Source organism: Ilyonectria robusta (genome assembly GCF_021365365.1).
Source record: "Ilyonectria robusta strain PMI_751 chromosome Unknown BGZ61scaffold_11, whole genome shotgun sequence".
Lineage (NCBI taxonomy): Eukaryota > Fungi > Ascomycota > Sordariomycetes > Hypocreales > Nectriaceae > Ilyonectria > Ilyonectria robusta.
The window spans coordinates 1,351,713-1,366,084 of record NW_025764445.1 but is presented as its reverse complement, the minus strand read 5'-3'; the positions used below and the strand labels follow the sequence as shown (position 1 = coordinate 1,366,084).

At 50.8% G+C, this 14,372-nt stretch overlaps 6 protein-coding genes across 6 annotated transcripts; 2 read left to right on the top strand and 4 right to left on the bottom strand.

Moving 5' to 3' along the window:
• The first annotated feature begins 71 nt into the window (after positions 1-71).
• On the top strand, positions 72-2,099 carry BGZ61DRAFT_506749 (hydroxymethylglutaryl-coenzyme A synthase N terminal-domain-containing protein). The gene is made up of 6 exons (XM_046251880.1): positions 72-431; positions 493-595; positions 658-868; positions 914-1,326; positions 1,398-1,711; positions 1,762-2,099. The coding sequence occupies exons 1-6, from the start codon at positions 372-374 to the stop codon at positions 1,897-1,899; spliced, it is 1,239 nt and encodes a 412-aa protein (XP_046103962.1). The 5' UTR covers positions 72-371; the 3' UTR covers positions 1,900-2,099.
• A 543-nt stretch (positions 2,100-2,642) lies between these two features.
• Positions 2,643-3,974, bottom strand: BGZ61DRAFT_506748 (uncharacterized protein; the record flags this gene model as incomplete). Its single annotated transcript, XM_046251879.1, has 8 exons — positions 3,723-3,974; positions 3,310-3,444; positions 3,210-3,276; positions 2,992-3,146; positions 2,936-2,939; positions 2,786-2,873; positions 2,706-2,749; positions 2,643-2,675 (listed from the first exon to the last, which is right to left on the bottom strand). The coding sequence occupies exons 1-8, from the start codon at positions 3,758-3,760 to the stop codon at positions 2,643-2,645; spliced, it is 564 nt and encodes a 187-aa protein (XP_046103961.1). The 5' UTR covers positions 3,761-3,974.
• A 248-nt stretch (positions 3,975-4,222) lies between these two features.
• Positions 4,223-4,657, bottom strand: BGZ61DRAFT_533329 (uncharacterized protein; the record flags this gene model as incomplete). The annotated part of the gene is made up of 1 exon (XM_046253987.1): positions 4,223-4,657. The coding sequence occupies one exon, from the start codon at positions 4,655-4,657 to the stop codon at positions 4,223-4,225; it is 435 nt and encodes a 144-aa protein (XP_046103960.1).
• A 1,173-nt stretch (positions 4,658-5,830) lies between these two features.
• BGZ61DRAFT_533328 (phosphoribosyl transferase domain protein) lies at positions 5,831-9,289 on the bottom strand (the record flags this gene model as incomplete). Its single annotated transcript, XM_046253986.1, has 1 exon — positions 5,831-9,289. One exon carries the CDS (start codon positions 9,287-9,289, stop codon positions 5,831-5,833), a length of 3,459 nt encoding a protein of 1,152 aa, XP_046103959.1.
• A 531-nt stretch (positions 9,290-9,820) lies between these two features.
• Positions 9,821-11,866, top strand: BGZ61DRAFT_589080 (uncharacterized protein; the record flags this gene model as incomplete). The annotated part of the gene is made up of 4 exons (XM_046256561.1): positions 9,821-9,871; positions 10,882-11,107; positions 11,182-11,486; positions 11,561-11,866. The coding sequence occupies 4 exons, from the start codon at positions 9,821-9,823 to the stop codon at positions 11,864-11,866; spliced, it is 888 nt and encodes a 295-aa protein (XP_046103958.1).
• Positions 11,867-12,494: 628 nt separating this feature from the next.
• BGZ61DRAFT_391961 (uncharacterized protein) lies at positions 12,495-14,033 on the bottom strand. The gene is made up of 2 exons (XM_046242840.1): positions 12,977-14,033; positions 12,495-12,926 (listed from the first exon to the last, which is right to left on the bottom strand). The coding sequence occupies exons 1-2, from the start codon at positions 14,012-14,014 to the stop codon at positions 12,561-12,563; spliced, it is 1,404 nt and encodes a 467-aa protein (XP_046103957.1). The 5' UTR covers positions 14,015-14,033; the 3' UTR covers positions 12,495-12,560.
• Between the last annotated feature and the right edge of the window lie 339 nt (positions 14,034-14,372).

Here is a 14,372-nt window from a genome sequence, read left to right as displayed (position 1 = left end):
GGGGGTTACCATTTTGCTAAGAAGTCCCCATCCCCCACCTCCAGTATCAAGCTTGTTTACCCGCCCATCTCGTCTTTTCTAATTTTGCTGGTCGGGCCACCCTCCGCTATCTCTACAGGGAGCTGATATCACCGCAGTATTTCCTGCCATGTCTCTCTACAGACTGCCGCTCTCTTTTCGGGTTCAAAGTTGAACCAATTGAGACAGGCCATCACTCAACAAGCGTTACTTAAATTCCCCGCTCTATGATTTCCCTTTTCTCTCTCTTTTTTCCCCTTCTTTTTCATGCCGTCTGTATGTCTGTTCGCGCAGCTCATCTTGTTTTCCTTGGTCGTTGAACGCATTTGTATTCCTCTACGGCAGTGAAAAACATGGCTCAACCTCCATGCAACATTGGCATCAAGGCCATGGAAATCTACTTTCCCAGTCAGGTACTCCCTCCCGCATGCAGACTATATCTCGCGAGTGTCGCACCCGACTAATGACTTGAAGTTTGTTGAACAATCCGAGCTGGAGAAGTTCGATGGCGTTAGCCCAGGCAAATACACCATCGGACTGGGCCAGTCAAAGATGAGTTTCTGCGATGACCGAGAAGGTGCGCAACATCCAGTCCCCCAATCGACTTTACAATCGTTGACGCCGCATTTCGCTGTGAAGATGTGTACTCTGTTTCTCTCACTGTTACAGCCAATCTCCTCAAGAAATACAACATCGACCCCCACTCCATTGGCCGCCTGGAAGTAGGAACTGAAACCATTCTCGATAAGGCGAAAGCAGTGAAGACTGTTCTTATGCAGTTATTCGAGGATAACACAAACGTCGAAGGCGTCGATAATATTAACGCCTGCTACGGCGGGACGAGTGCCCTGTTTAATGCCGTCAGCTGAGTTGAGTCGTCTGCCTGGGACGGAAGAGACGCTATTGTCGTGGCGGCCGATATCGCGCTTTATGCTAAGGGAACTGCAAGGCCGACTGGAGGCGCTGGGGCAATTGCAATGCTCATCGGCCCTGATGCGCCTGTAATCGTCGAGCCGGGTCTCCGTGGTACACATATGCGGCATGTCTACGACTTCTACAAGCCAGACCTTGCCAGTGAGTATCCTATTGTCGATGGTCACTATTCCGTTGAATGCTATTTGAGGGCATTGGACCACTGCTATACAGCCTATAACAAGTCCCTGTCTTTACAGCAAGTGGAAAATGGCGACGGCATCAAAACCATACCTGTCGAGCGTTTCGACTACATGGCATTTCACGCTCCTACCTGCAAACTGGTCGCCAAATCTTTTGCACGCCTCTACTACAACGACTTTCGCACCAACCCAAGTTATTAAGTGTTCTCCGGGATCCATCAGGAAATTCGCGACCTCAACTACCAAGCATCTCTCACTGACAAGACCGTCGAAAGACATTCATGCTACTGAGCAAACACCGCTTCGACGAGAGTGTGCGGCCTAGCATTGAGGTGCCGACTAACTGCGGCAACATATACAACGCCAGCGTCTATAGCGGTATTGCCGGCGTGCTGGGCCTTATTGATGACAAGCAGCTCAAGAACCAGAGAATCGGCGTCTTCAGCTACGGGTCTGGCCTGGCATCAAGCTTCTATTCGCTGAAGGTCATTGGCAGTGTTGAGCATATCGCAGCCACATTGGATTTGAAGAGGAGGCTTTCCGCCAGACAGGCATCACCACCAGAGGTCTATGATTCCGTGAGGCATTCAGTCCCTGTTCATGTTGAAAGTGCACTGACCAAATGAAGATGTGCGAGCTCCGTGAGAGGGCGCACCTGAAAAAGAATTACATGCCCGAGGGCGATATCTCAACTATTGGTTCCGGTGTATATTACCTTGAGTCTGTTGACGATATGTTTAGGAGAAAGTACAAGGTCAAGGCTTGACTTGAAATAGAAAGCTCGTCTTGAGAATAGCTTTCTCTGATTATGGATTGTTACATCAACCTGTTAGTATTATGCGACGGTTCAAGGGCACGAGCCAGCTCGGGTACGGCTTGGGCAAGATGTGTCAGGACTAGAATACACAAAGAGTGAAGAGGGCGCACGCCCGACTAGGTAGATAGTAGCTCGAAGGTAGTAATTGGGTTGTTACTGAATTGATCTATAGCCTCCATTATGTCAGACGGAGATATTGACCACAATAACACTACCGGCAAGAGGAGTGATCATTCCCTTTCGCCGTAGCGGTATTGCGACATATCATATCCATGGGTATACGGTAGTTATTTATGCTCCCTCACCGGTAAACCAATTGTCGATAGGCCAAGCACTGAGAGGTCGTGAGGAGTCCTATCAAGGCTCAATACAATCCCTTTGACCTTCACCTTGAACCGACATGTCCCTGTTGATTTCTCATGCGAAATTGTCTCCAGCTATCCTCTCCCACTTATCTCGGTCAATTAGCTTTGACTGCTGTAGATCTCGCTTAGATAGAAAGTATTGTATCCTCGTCACTCAATAGGCTTCCATTGAGACCACTGTTTTCGCACACTTGGTTGAGTCTTGAGCCCACTTGATCGTATTCCTGCAGTCTTCCCAGACCCAAGAGGTAGTGTCCATCCCTAGCCTGACTGACTGTTTTGTGCCTAGCTAGCCTCGCCCATGAAGCGGGCCAGAGTCGTCTTGTTTCAACTTCGAGGTGATCGGTCGCGGCGCTTTGGCTGACTGCTTTAAGGCTGGCTGTCTGAAACCTGACGGCTCTGGGTCTGACTACTGGCCCCAACTACCATACTCGCTGGTATAGGCTAGGAGTTGCTTTCTAGCCGTCCACGAAGATTGTTGGCAATCTTTGGGTCTAGGATCCGGCGATATACGCCTTCGCTTACAGGCTCTCCCAAATACCAACGCAGATGGATATCCTACTTAGCTAGAGGCGTTGCGGTGATAAGCTTTCTGTAGATAGTATGATTGCAGGGGATACCGATCTCGGTAGGCACGGTACAGTCGTCGTTACACAATCTTATGAAATCCAGCTACGGATGTTCCGGGGTTAGGATGCCTTTTAATGCCTTGCGGTGCTCCCCAGTAATTCTTTTTAAAAAAACTGCTTTCTGGGACGCTATCTCAGGAAGCTCGCCCAGATACTCTGAGCCGCACCCTATGCTTTGCTTTCGCGCCGTTAACATCTTATCCTAAGCATAAGATTGATGAAACCCCCTCTCTTGGTTCTCTAGTATACCTTAGATTGCCTCTACGACTCGGTATAAATAGCTCATACCATTCAGGAAATAGCTCTTAGCATTATTATCGCTGGCCTCGACACTGGAGGTCACTTAAATACCGAAGTTGCAGTACTTCCGCATAAAGCAGCTGGCATACCGCGCTCTTATATGTATATACGTACTATACCGATACATAAGGATTGCTCTCTCGTCACTGAATTGTATATAGAGGCATCTCCAGGCCTTCTTATAATCCTCTCGGCAAATGCTATTAGCGTCCACAACACAAGCACTCCGTGGTAATCGTGGGTTATAGATCGAGATAAGTTGTCTTGGGTAATTGGCTCCGCTTATCCTCCAGATGCCTGTACTGTCTGTCAATCGCGCTGGTTTAGGGTATCATCGGGTTCGGTCGAACTGCTTTCTTCGCTAGTACCGTTGTCCCTCGTACTACTAGGATACACCTATTTTCGTTTGGTCTGCAATATTCCATTGCAATTGATATGGTGGATGCAAATCTGCTGATGGGCGTCTTGAAACTCAAACCCTAGTGCCTTCTTTATCTGGTCGTCAAAGTTGGTCATGACTACGTCGGGGGGTCCGATGCTGTATCGGTCGAGAAGCGTGCGGTCACCGTTTCAAGGAACTAGAACTCTTCAAGACTCTCATTGTGCGTCGTGGAGTTGAAAGATTGGTTGTTGGACGACGCTCAAAACGCCCCTGACCGCAATGATCATGGCGGGGTTCGACGAGTGCAATTGCGGGATGAGTGCGGAACGTGCTGTGATGGCTGGATCCATCGCGGCTAGTTATGAGAATTACATGATCCACGTAGTGGCCACGAGGCACAGTTACACTGTCATCACTTGGAGTTGACCGTTTTATGAGTCGAGGGCATGGAACACCAATGGCAAAATTTACGACTTCACACTAGCAAGTGGATAAGGAATAATTACTATGATTTGTTCCTGTTCTAAATAAACATTACTCGTATGCTTGTATATGCCGAGATTTGAAGCTAAGTGGTCCATCCGTCATGAGAAAATTTAAGGAAGAGAAGCGGGGGTGTAGGCCTGGTCAGGCTTGACCACCTTGCCACCAGCAAGCTGCTTGTCGGTGTAGGCAGGGTAGATGATGTGCTTTCCGGTGCTGACAACGGACATGGTGGTGAAGCCGTTGCCGGGACCAAACTGACCACTCCAGCCGGAAGTGATCTGGAAGTTGCCGCACTTTGTAGGACCTCCGTTCCTCTGGGAGGCACCGGCGCCGCTGACGACGTACTTGCAAGCGGTGGCAGTGCCGCTGCCGGGGAAGATCTTGAAGTTCCAGGTGCAAGTAGTGTCGGCAGCGTTGCAGACGCGGTTGAGGCTCTGAATGGTCCACTGGTTACCGGCAGCCATCATGGAGACAGCTCCGGCGGCGGGAGCAGCCAAGGCGCCAGTGGCGGACAGGAGAGCGACGAGGGAGGCGGTGAACTTCATGTTGTCGGTTGGGTTGGTTGACTGTGGATGTCAGTGTTTTGTTCAGTTAGGTTGTGTTCAAGTCTTGGTACTGACCTTAAGGTTGAAGAGTTGAATGGGTTGATGTGTTGGAGATTGAGGCTTTGATGAGATGGGAGAGAGAAGTGGTAGTTGATGAGGATGAGAAGATATGTTTGTCGTGTCGAGAGTCTTCTTAAATACTTGCCGTGTAAGGCAGATGACCTTTATTTTTAGATCAATTACTTCATTCACGCACGGGTCGTCGGCTTCCTTCGTCAAGTCCTCCGAGGTTCCATTCCGCTGTCAGCTCGCATTCGCCGTCCCCGTATTCGACAGTGGTCCCAGACTTCAATCTAATGATGCACATACTACTACGTAACTAGGAACGGCGCGATCCCGTGTGGAATGCGCGGGGTTGGCCACTTGAGGGGTTGGCCACTTGATCGTCGCATGATCACGGAGAAGTCAGTCCGAATTATTCTTCCGGTTCGGCGAGGGCGGTCAAGGCCGAAAGCAAAAGACGCTTGCCGTATAGAGTCGACCGTTTAGCTTAACATAGTTTAGCATGGGCTGCTTCCACCTATCATGAGCTCGTTTATTTTTATGTTTCCCCATCGGCATTCCCAAGAAGTCACGCTATGCCTAAGATGGTTAAAATTATTGTCCTCTATACGAGCTGACTGGGCGGACGGAACGTTGCGTCTCGTATTCTTCACGCGAACGAGTCGCCGTCCGACATTTGAGCACGGTCACCTCGTAATCACACGAGCTATCGTCAATCGATATGATCGTATTGTCAATCGACGTCTTTCGTTTGCGTTAGGCTTAAAGGCAGACCCAATTGAGTAATAAATTGTTCGGTTACTCGGCACGCAAATGTCGCCGAACTGCGTCCAGCGAATGACAAGACCGTGTGTCAGCAAGTGTCATGATCACGAGTTGCCTTACGAACCAATAGTTTCTGGATTCTGGTTAGTTGTGGGTAGATTCGGATATCCAGTCAGGAGACAGTGGAAATAGAGCGTCTGATGTGTTGAGAACGCTTGCCCATTGTAGCGTATAGGGTAGGTCTTAAGATTTTAATGCCAAGCTCAACTTGAGCTTGGAATAGACACAATGTGTGATCTGTAGTCTAAAATGAAATTTCGAATACAAAACTCCGTGATTCCATTTTCAAGTACCTCCAAAGACTAAAAGGCTTTGTATATTAACGCTGCCAAACCCACGACTGCGCAATAGTTCCCGGCCACGGTGAAAAGGAAACTCGGCGACAACCATAACGCTGACATGCCGGGTGCTGATACTAGCTTCATCCAAAAGGCGAAGCACCGCACAGAGAGTCTCTCCCGAGGCAAGTACATCGTCCACCACCACCACTGGCGCACCCCTGGGGACCACATCCCGAGCCATCTCGATCCTCTTCTCTCCTGCATTGTTGGATGCCGAAGACGAAATATGCGACGGGGACTTGATGATAGAAACGGTAGGTGGGGGGAGCTTGCTAGCTTCGCGGATTAGCACCAAAGGCACATCGACCCGCGAGGCTAACGCAGACGCAAAGACAAAGCCGCCAGCCTCGCAACACGCTACTACACCGACTTCAGCCCAGTTACCGGCGAAGTGGCTTTGGAGCAGAGATGTGCACAGCGCCAGCCCACCTGGCTGCTGAGAGATATTGAGCACGTGGCGGAACTCGATGCCAGGGCGTGGAAAGTTGGGTACCAGAGGCACCATCTTGGCCAGTTGTTGCAGATCCTGGTGGAGGAGGGGAAGCAGGTGTTGTTCGGCAAACCGTTTTGCAGCCTCACTTCCTGGCTGGTCATTTTCGAATACGAGACTGGGGTGGTAGTCCGAGGCCGTTGAATCCGACCTGCCATTGTTGCTGTTGCCATCACTACCGGGACTCCCTCGGCGAACTCGCCGCGTCTCTTCGCTAGCTTTGACGCGAACCTCAATGAGTCTGCTATCTGGCACCAAATGCGAGAAAGCTGCAACCGGCGCCTCATCCCTCATGCCGGTAACTAGCAGCACATCCACACCCACGGCGCTATTCACCACCTTCAGAAAATGCTCCTCAGGTAGCCGAGGTCGTTGTCGCACCTGGTCCTGGAAAAAGGATGTCAACGCTGGCCGGTGTTTCTCCTTGTAGGCCCGGTCCCCAAGCAGGAGGTTGAGATCGGCCCCGGTAGCCGCTGCGTACTCTCGCTTGGTTGCATCGCTGATACTGACAACACGTGCCGTGAGACTTTTATGAAACCATGTGGCGAACACGGAGACCCAGACATCGGCGCAATAGTCCTTGCCGGCGCCGCATTCGCCCGTGACGAGAACGACGAGTTTCTGTTCTACCGGCGCTGTCGGGATCGGACAGGCGTAAGCCAGCACATTGCGTGGATCCAACCGGCGCTTAAGACGGGCCAGGCGGGGCCGGTTCGGGCCAAAAGCCGAGGCCGCGAGCTCGGCGTCCCGGGGGTCCGGCCCGAGGTCGGCGCCGTAAGCTCCGTTACCCAGGGGCAACAGGTTCTTGACGACGTTGTAAACCCAGCGTACGGCAGACCGAGCGGTTTCGGTTCCATCTTGGTCGCGGGGCCACACACCGGTTACCACACAGGCAAAGTCCCAGTCTCGACAGCCAAAAGCGGTATCAGCGGCCGCCGCATCGCTGACCGCTCCTCCGCCGTGCAGAATATGGAGATAGCAGAGTGATGAGGGACGAGTCTCGACAGCCGCTATCAACTTGTCGGCGACGATCACTGCTCCGATATCTTTCAAGAATACACATCGCTTGAACGAGGAGGTCTTGCCGCTGCCGTGTCCGCCATGCATCTGGGACATGTACATTTCGGTGTCGAATAAACCGACGCCGTCCACAGTCTTGAAACTGTCTTCTGGTCCCAGAAATGCGCTTATGGGCGTAGGAGGGGGCGTCGGCGCTCCAGCAAGTCCAGTTGTGGAAGCTTCGAGCATAGTCACACCGAGATGCAGCTGGCCTCTATCCCAGTATAGATACGCATCTGCAGAACAGTTCCGGGGGAGCTTCCCGGCGACGGATTTCTCAAAATAGCTGAGCTTGAGCCGTGCCTCGACGCCGTCGCTCAGTGGAACAATCCAGTTCCGAACCGAATAGGTTGGGGCTGCCCAGGCCTTGAAAGTGACACTGACCACGATGCCAAAGTTGGTCCCGGCACCTTTTATTGCCCACAATAATTCGGATTCGTTTTCTGGGCGAACAGCATCGAGAGGTTGGTGTTGGCCTGGTACACATCCGACGCATAGGATCTGGCCAGAGTCGACACTGACTACCACGGCACCGACAATGGCGTCGCACGCGAGCCCGTGAAGCCTCGCCAGATGCCCGATGCCGCCTTGTAGCCACAGGCCAGCGCCTACACTTGGGCGGGCGCCTAGGGGAACTGTCAAACCCGCATCCATGGTCTTGTGGACGATATCTCCCGTCTTGCAACCGGCCTCGGCGACGACCAAGGAATTGAGATTGGCCCCAGATCTTCCTCCCGCGTCCTCGGCTGTGAGAATGTGTACTCGATCAAAGGCGCTCATGTCAACCGAGACAACATTAGGCCAGAGACAATGTCCACTATGACCCCCTCCAATAACTGTCAGGCCGACTCCGTGCTTCAAGGCCCATCGGACGCACTGCTGGACCTGTCGAACATCGGTCGGTCTAACAATCGAGGCGGGATGGTGGAAGCAAGCCTCCCGGTTTTTGACCGTCCTATTCACTTCCGCCAATGGGACTTGCGCTGTCAGCTCCGGCAATGCGGTTGCATGTCGAGTAAATGCCGCCATGAAGTCGGGTGCGCTGAACAAGAGATGGTCTGGGTGGGCTTCCTCACGACGGCCAAGGGCACGACAGGCTTCACGCCACCCAGTCCGAACAGCCGTGTCCACGTCCACGTCCTTCATAACAAAACCCGCAACGAAAGGAGAAAAATGATCCAGTGCCTCATCATCGTCTGCCACGCGAATGACCCCTTCAGGGAAAGAAGCTGTTCGATGACACACCAAGCCGTCCAGCTGTAGAGTCCCGTTGCGATGGAAAACCACCACCATGCCGCTTTCTGGCCGCTCAACAAGCATTTCTAGCGCCCGTTCGGTGTATCTGCGCTTGGGTTTCATGCCGTACATGCTGTGGCAGAATAGAATGACGTCGAACTTTTCGTTGCTATCACTCGTAGCGGTGCTGGTGCTTCCGTCTAGAACGAACGGGGCTCGGTGAATGTCAGGCGGGGTCTCCAGACATGGCAACGAGGACTCCATGTCCGAGGTCGAGGAAATCCATTCTTGCAACCTTGTAGCGAACAAGTTGTTTGGCTCGAATGCAGTGTATCTCTTGATCTTGCGCCTCACATCATCAGGTAGATACCCGAGTATGCTCTTCGGACCGGGTCCAATTTCCAGCACCGAAAGCTGGATAGGCGATTGGGAGAGGGGGGCTAGCAGCAGAGCCAGTTGGGGGATAATGAAGTCTTCGTAAATAGACCACCCCGAGCTCTGCACCAAGATGTCGAAGCCAGAGCTGTACTGCGCGTGGGACAGCGGCTGCGTAGTAGACAAGTCTATTGCCGCAGCTTTCTGTCTAAGAGCAGATTTCAAGGCGTCGAGAGTAGCCATGTCAGTTCACGATGAGTTTCCGTCTGCGTACTAGTAGAGACGGTGATGTACCATTGGCTGTGAAATGAGCAGAACTGAACCGCATGCTAACCGGTTGTGCCCGCTATTTAATTGCTTTCAGGCTGGGTGCTACAGAAAGCTCATCCATCGGAGATACCGGCCATAGTCTCTTGACCCGTCACTAGCCAGTCTACGCAGCCTATCCTCCAAATTATGGATCCTCTGTCGGCAAAGAATTCGTTGTTAGGTATTGTTGAGGCTTGGCGTCATGGTTGATCAATTACCATTGGATTAATGTGCATGGATCCACTGCTCGTGACCTGCAGGAGGCCATTGAAACCGCATTGTGTATCTTGATAATGTTGGTACGTAGCCATGCTGCCTATCTCAGGAAGTAAATCGCTTGTGAAACTATCCAATGAACTAGGGCCACGTAAGCCACGAGTTGTATCAAGATGTTGAGGGGTTTCCGTTGGTAATGAAGTGGTTGTGGACGGCCTCCTGCATAGCCTGTTATTCCATACAGACACCATGACCTGGCAATATGGTCAGACGGCCTTTTCAATGTCACCGAGCGAGATGGTGGGTGAGATACGACGCTAGGATGACAGGCAAATTACAATGCCAAAAGTGTCACATATCTATCATTAGATCATGTAGATGGGAACCAGCCCAACACATTCCTACAGGGGAGAACGACGAAGACTTCATCGTCAGATTAAGAAAAAGGCTGTGGATTCATAGGCAGGCCATCTAGGCCATGTATTGTTTGTGAAATATCACAGTAGAATAGACAACCAATCTATGGATAATTGTTCAATGTAAAAAGAGCCCTGAGGCTGAGTGCTCGCCTGCATTGTTGAGAAGCACATGTCTCAACTGGGGAAGATTTGCTCCCAATACTCAACATTTTGCATTTCAAAGCACTTAAAAAGCCAGAAATCCCGCAAATATGCAGTAGAGTATATATGCCTCATCATGCGGTGCTTCCTTTCGGGGCGTACAATGCATGCTCACCGACAGTTATTGGTGCCACGCCGGGCAATAGTTGGCCTCCCGCAGCAGGACAAAGCACTGCAGCACAACCTTTTAATTCGCGCTACACAACTGGCAAGGGTGCGATCAAAAGGGAAAAGATTACCGAAAAAGTACGATACTGGTGAGTCACAGTAGAATAAGATGCTATCATAGAGGGTGGAAATTACTAGAGATATTTGACAAAGATGATAAGGACATAACAGCGGAGCTAGATGGTTCGCAGAATCCTCAATACACCCATCAAGATACCACGGCGAAAAGGCAAATTACTCGATTGTTTCCGACTGCTCTGATGCGCACCCATCTTAGGACAGCACGGGTTTCATTATCGGCCTCTGCGACATAAATACAGCAGAGAAACCGGGGAGTGAACCTTGCGTTCCATCCGCCTTTTGGACATTGCGCCCGAACCATTCCAGGTGACTTGTACAACCAACTCGAGCCACCTCTCGTCTCACTTTTGGTTTGCTTTCTCTTTCTGTTTCCTTGCGTTGTGCATCCTCCTCGTTTGAAGTGACTTGGTGCTTTCTCTTCGGCCGCGCAAAATGCCCAAGTCCAAAAACGGCGTCAGTAAGAGGGCGTACGACAATACCAGCACCTCTTCCCCGACTGGCGATGATTCATCGTGGAAAAAGCGCAAGAGTTGCGCGAACTCTCTGGGCAAGGCAGCCGAAGATGTCAGCTACGAAACGCGCATCAAGAAGGCTGGGACACCTGGGAATGGCGTCATGACGAGGTCGCCTGGCCCGTTAATTGACGTTAATGGCATTGGTCGACCTGGTATGTTTCCGTTGTCTCTCTCGCACAGAAAACGCAGGTTTCTTGCAGATTTCTTACTAACACCCAACTCCCAGACGCCGAAACCAGAGACTGTCAAGAAGAGAATGAAGAACAGGATGACGAGCGCCTGGAAAAGATGCGAGGTGCTGTACGAACTCTGCTAGAGTGTATCGGTGAGGATGTCGATCGTGAGGGACTGTTGGACACACCTTCAAGATATGCCAAGGCGCTGCTGTCTCTGACCAAAGGCTACCAAGTCAATTTGGAGGACACAATCAACAACGCACTCTTCAACGAGGGCCACAATGAGATAGTTATTGTCAAAGATATTGACATTTGGAGTCTCTGCGAGCATCACCTTGTACCCTTTTCTGGAAAGGCAAGTCTTTCCTCTTCTTCACATGCCTAGTATGCACCAGATTTGGGGAATGCTGGCTAACTTTGTACTTCCAGATGCACATTGGATACATCCCACACAACACCGTCATCGGCCTCTCTAAACTCCCTCGCATCGCCGAGATGTTCTCCCGTCGCCTGCAAATTCAGGAGCGGCTCACCAAGGAGGTTGCCCGCACTGTTATGGATATACTGAAGCCTCAGGGCGTTTTTGTCGTCATGGAGGCCAGCCACTTGTGCATGGTCATTCGCGGCGTTCAAAAGACTAATGCGAAAACCATAACAAGTTGCGCGCTGGGATGCTTCGAGCGCGAGAGCACGATGCGAAATGAGTTTCTGAATCTTGTGGGTGCGAACCGATAGAAGGGAGACATGTTAGTGCACGCAATACAAGTATGACCTTGAGATTCTATTCGGCTATCTTGAGAAATTTCCACAATTCGTCACTGAGTAGGATGGACGGAAGGCAACAATCTTGTCGAATGAAGCAGGGGCAGGGATGTGACGAGCACAACACTAGGGAATGTTGACATTGCAATTTAAAACCGCACCACCGTGGGTCCTTGTAATGAAAGAAATCCAGATACAAGTCAGTGGGAGGGTGTCAATGCGAATGCGTCTCCACCGCACACCGACTTTAGTTCTGCTATTCCGCCTCACATAGCTAGCCCTTCAAGATCATCCTGGACGTGATACAGCACTCCAACCATGTGTAGAGCGCTCCAGGTAAAGTAAAGCTAGTTACCGATGCAAAAGAAATGACCTTTATGCTTGCGCCTCGCCATGATCACGGTGATGCGGGGAATTTCAACAATATCCCAGCAGATTTGCGACTTACATTAACTGGTGCGGCTCCGCATCAAGACATTCTGGCTATTGCTAAATGCTATTACAGACGGCTCAAGAGAATCTTCTGTCAAAAGCCATGGGTGATTGGCTCATTATAATTCTACATGTCTACGCTCTACGTGCACGGTGCTTAAAATGTTTCCTCCGGCGCTTTCGAGTTAATATTACTCCCAAGTGCTCATTTCATTGTCCTAATGCACTTTCCGCTCTAACATACCCAACGGTCTAGCCGTTCCGGTACCCAGCCGCTGGTGTGCTTCAATGAAGTCTTTCTTTGCCACATGGCGGGAGCATAGCCTTGGCCCATGACCAGCCCATCATCTAGTTTGCACAAGTCCTCAACAAATGTCCACTGCATACACTCGTCCCAGCCTTTGCAAGCGGCCTCGCACGCTTCGGCGGACTGCCAGGACTTCTTCCAGAGGTCCAAGTCGAAGTTACCACTAGGAGATGGCCCATCCTCCTTGAACGAGTTCATCTCATATTTGGCAGCTGTGTTGTCCCACCACTCAACAGGCTTCTGGATACTTGGAAGAACCATGCTATTGAAGAAGTCTCTGTGGAGAAGAGTCTCCTTAAGTTGAGATTAGTATATGTTGCCAGCAAGAGGGAAGTGTAACTCACATTCGAGTCCCAGTTCTTCTCAAATTCGTAGAATTGAGCAACATCTCGGTTATGGACCTTGTGCCATGACATCAAGGGCCGACACCAGTTGGACGTATCGAACCGGAAAGTCCAGTGATTGAGCGGGTTGAATCCCCAGGTAAACTTCTTGTCGCCACCATTCTCACCGAACTCAATGTCATATTGCTTCAAAACGTGAGCAAGAACTTGATCTCCACAGCAATGCGATACTGCATAGTCGTGGTATTCGTTGATGATGTTGGGATTGCGACCAAAAGATTTCTCCCATGCACCACGGGATAGAGCAAAGCCAGCGCCACCATGAGCAAAAACAGCATCCGATTTGGCAGCATAGCTACCCAGGTAATGAGGCTCACGCCAGTCGAAGGAAGAGAGGTGCTTCAAGACACTGGGCAGGAAGAGATAGGTGTCGTCCTCCATGTAAATATACCACTTTGCATCCGGCCAATTGAGACCTGCATGCTGGAAGATGGGCAAAAACTTATATTTGTCAAGAATCCAGCCGCCCGACGGGCCATCTTCGTCTCCCTCAACACCGGCGGCCTCAAAGTACTTGTTGTTCTCACGATATTTGGGTATCTGTCGATATGTCTCAAACTCCGGGGCAGATTTTGCCTCATCCGTCAAATTGGCGAGTACATCGATGATAGAAAAGCTCCCAAGAATGTCCGAGGAATCGGAGTAGATGACTGTGTTTTTCTGGGCAATTCTTTCGCTGGCTAGAGAAGTGGGAATATGGGAGAGCATGCGCTTCCACATGGTTGTGCTGCCCGTCTTGAGGATGAGGAGCACATCCTCAGTGCGAATCGCACCGCCACGGTCCGGCAGTGCCTCTGCTTGTTGTGTGGTTTCCGGGCTGTGAGATGGAGCGGTGTTGTTGGACTTGTGCCCTGTGAACTTGGCAAGCTGGGCCTTGGGGGTTTCCAAAGAAGGATTGATGAGTAGGAAGAACAATACAGCGCAGATAGTAGTGATGGCTATCGGAATGAACCGATTATTTTTGTATGTGACAAACATATTTCTTCATAGAGGGCTGACTTTCCGGAGCAGTCCAGTTCAATCAGGAAACAGGTTGGAATATGAAGACCCTGCATCCACAGCGATTAAGACGTGGCCAGTTCGAAGCATTGACCCCTAGTCGACGTAGTCTCATTCGAATTATAGTTTGAAGCGCCCCATCTCAGTGCTGAAAACGTATCGTAATTAGTTAATTATGGATCCATGGGCACAGGCCAAAGGAATGGATGATTCCTATCTAACCCTTACTCAATCAGGGGGCTGACGGGTGGATATAGTGGATATTCTTCTTCATGAAACTCAAAGAGCTCAGGGGTCGGATGGAATGCCAAGTAGAATGTTCAGTGAAACTTTGCGT

Excerpts from the sequence above, each read along its gene's own strand:
- BGZ61DRAFT_506749 (XM_046251880.1), top strand. The coding sequence starts at position 372 with ATGGCTCAACCTCCATGCAACATTGGCATCAAGGCCATGGAAATCTAC. Across the intron at positions 869-913 it reads TACGGCGGGACGAGTGCCCT|AGACGCTATTGTCGTGGCGG; the intron begins GTTTAATGCCGT and ends CTGGGACGGAAG. Across the intron at positions 1,712-1,761 it reads CACCAGAGGTCTATGATTCC|ATGTGCGAGCTCCGTGAGAG; the intron begins GTGAGGCATTCA and ends GACCAAATGAAG.
- BGZ61DRAFT_391961 (XM_046242840.1), bottom strand. The coding sequence starts at position 14,014 with ATGTTTGTCACATACAAAAATAATCGGTTCATTCCGATAGCCATCACT. Across the intron at positions 12,927-12,976 it reads AGAAGAACTGGGACTCGAAT|GAGACTCTTCTCCACAGAGA; the intron begins GTGAGTTACACT and ends TCTCAACTTAAG.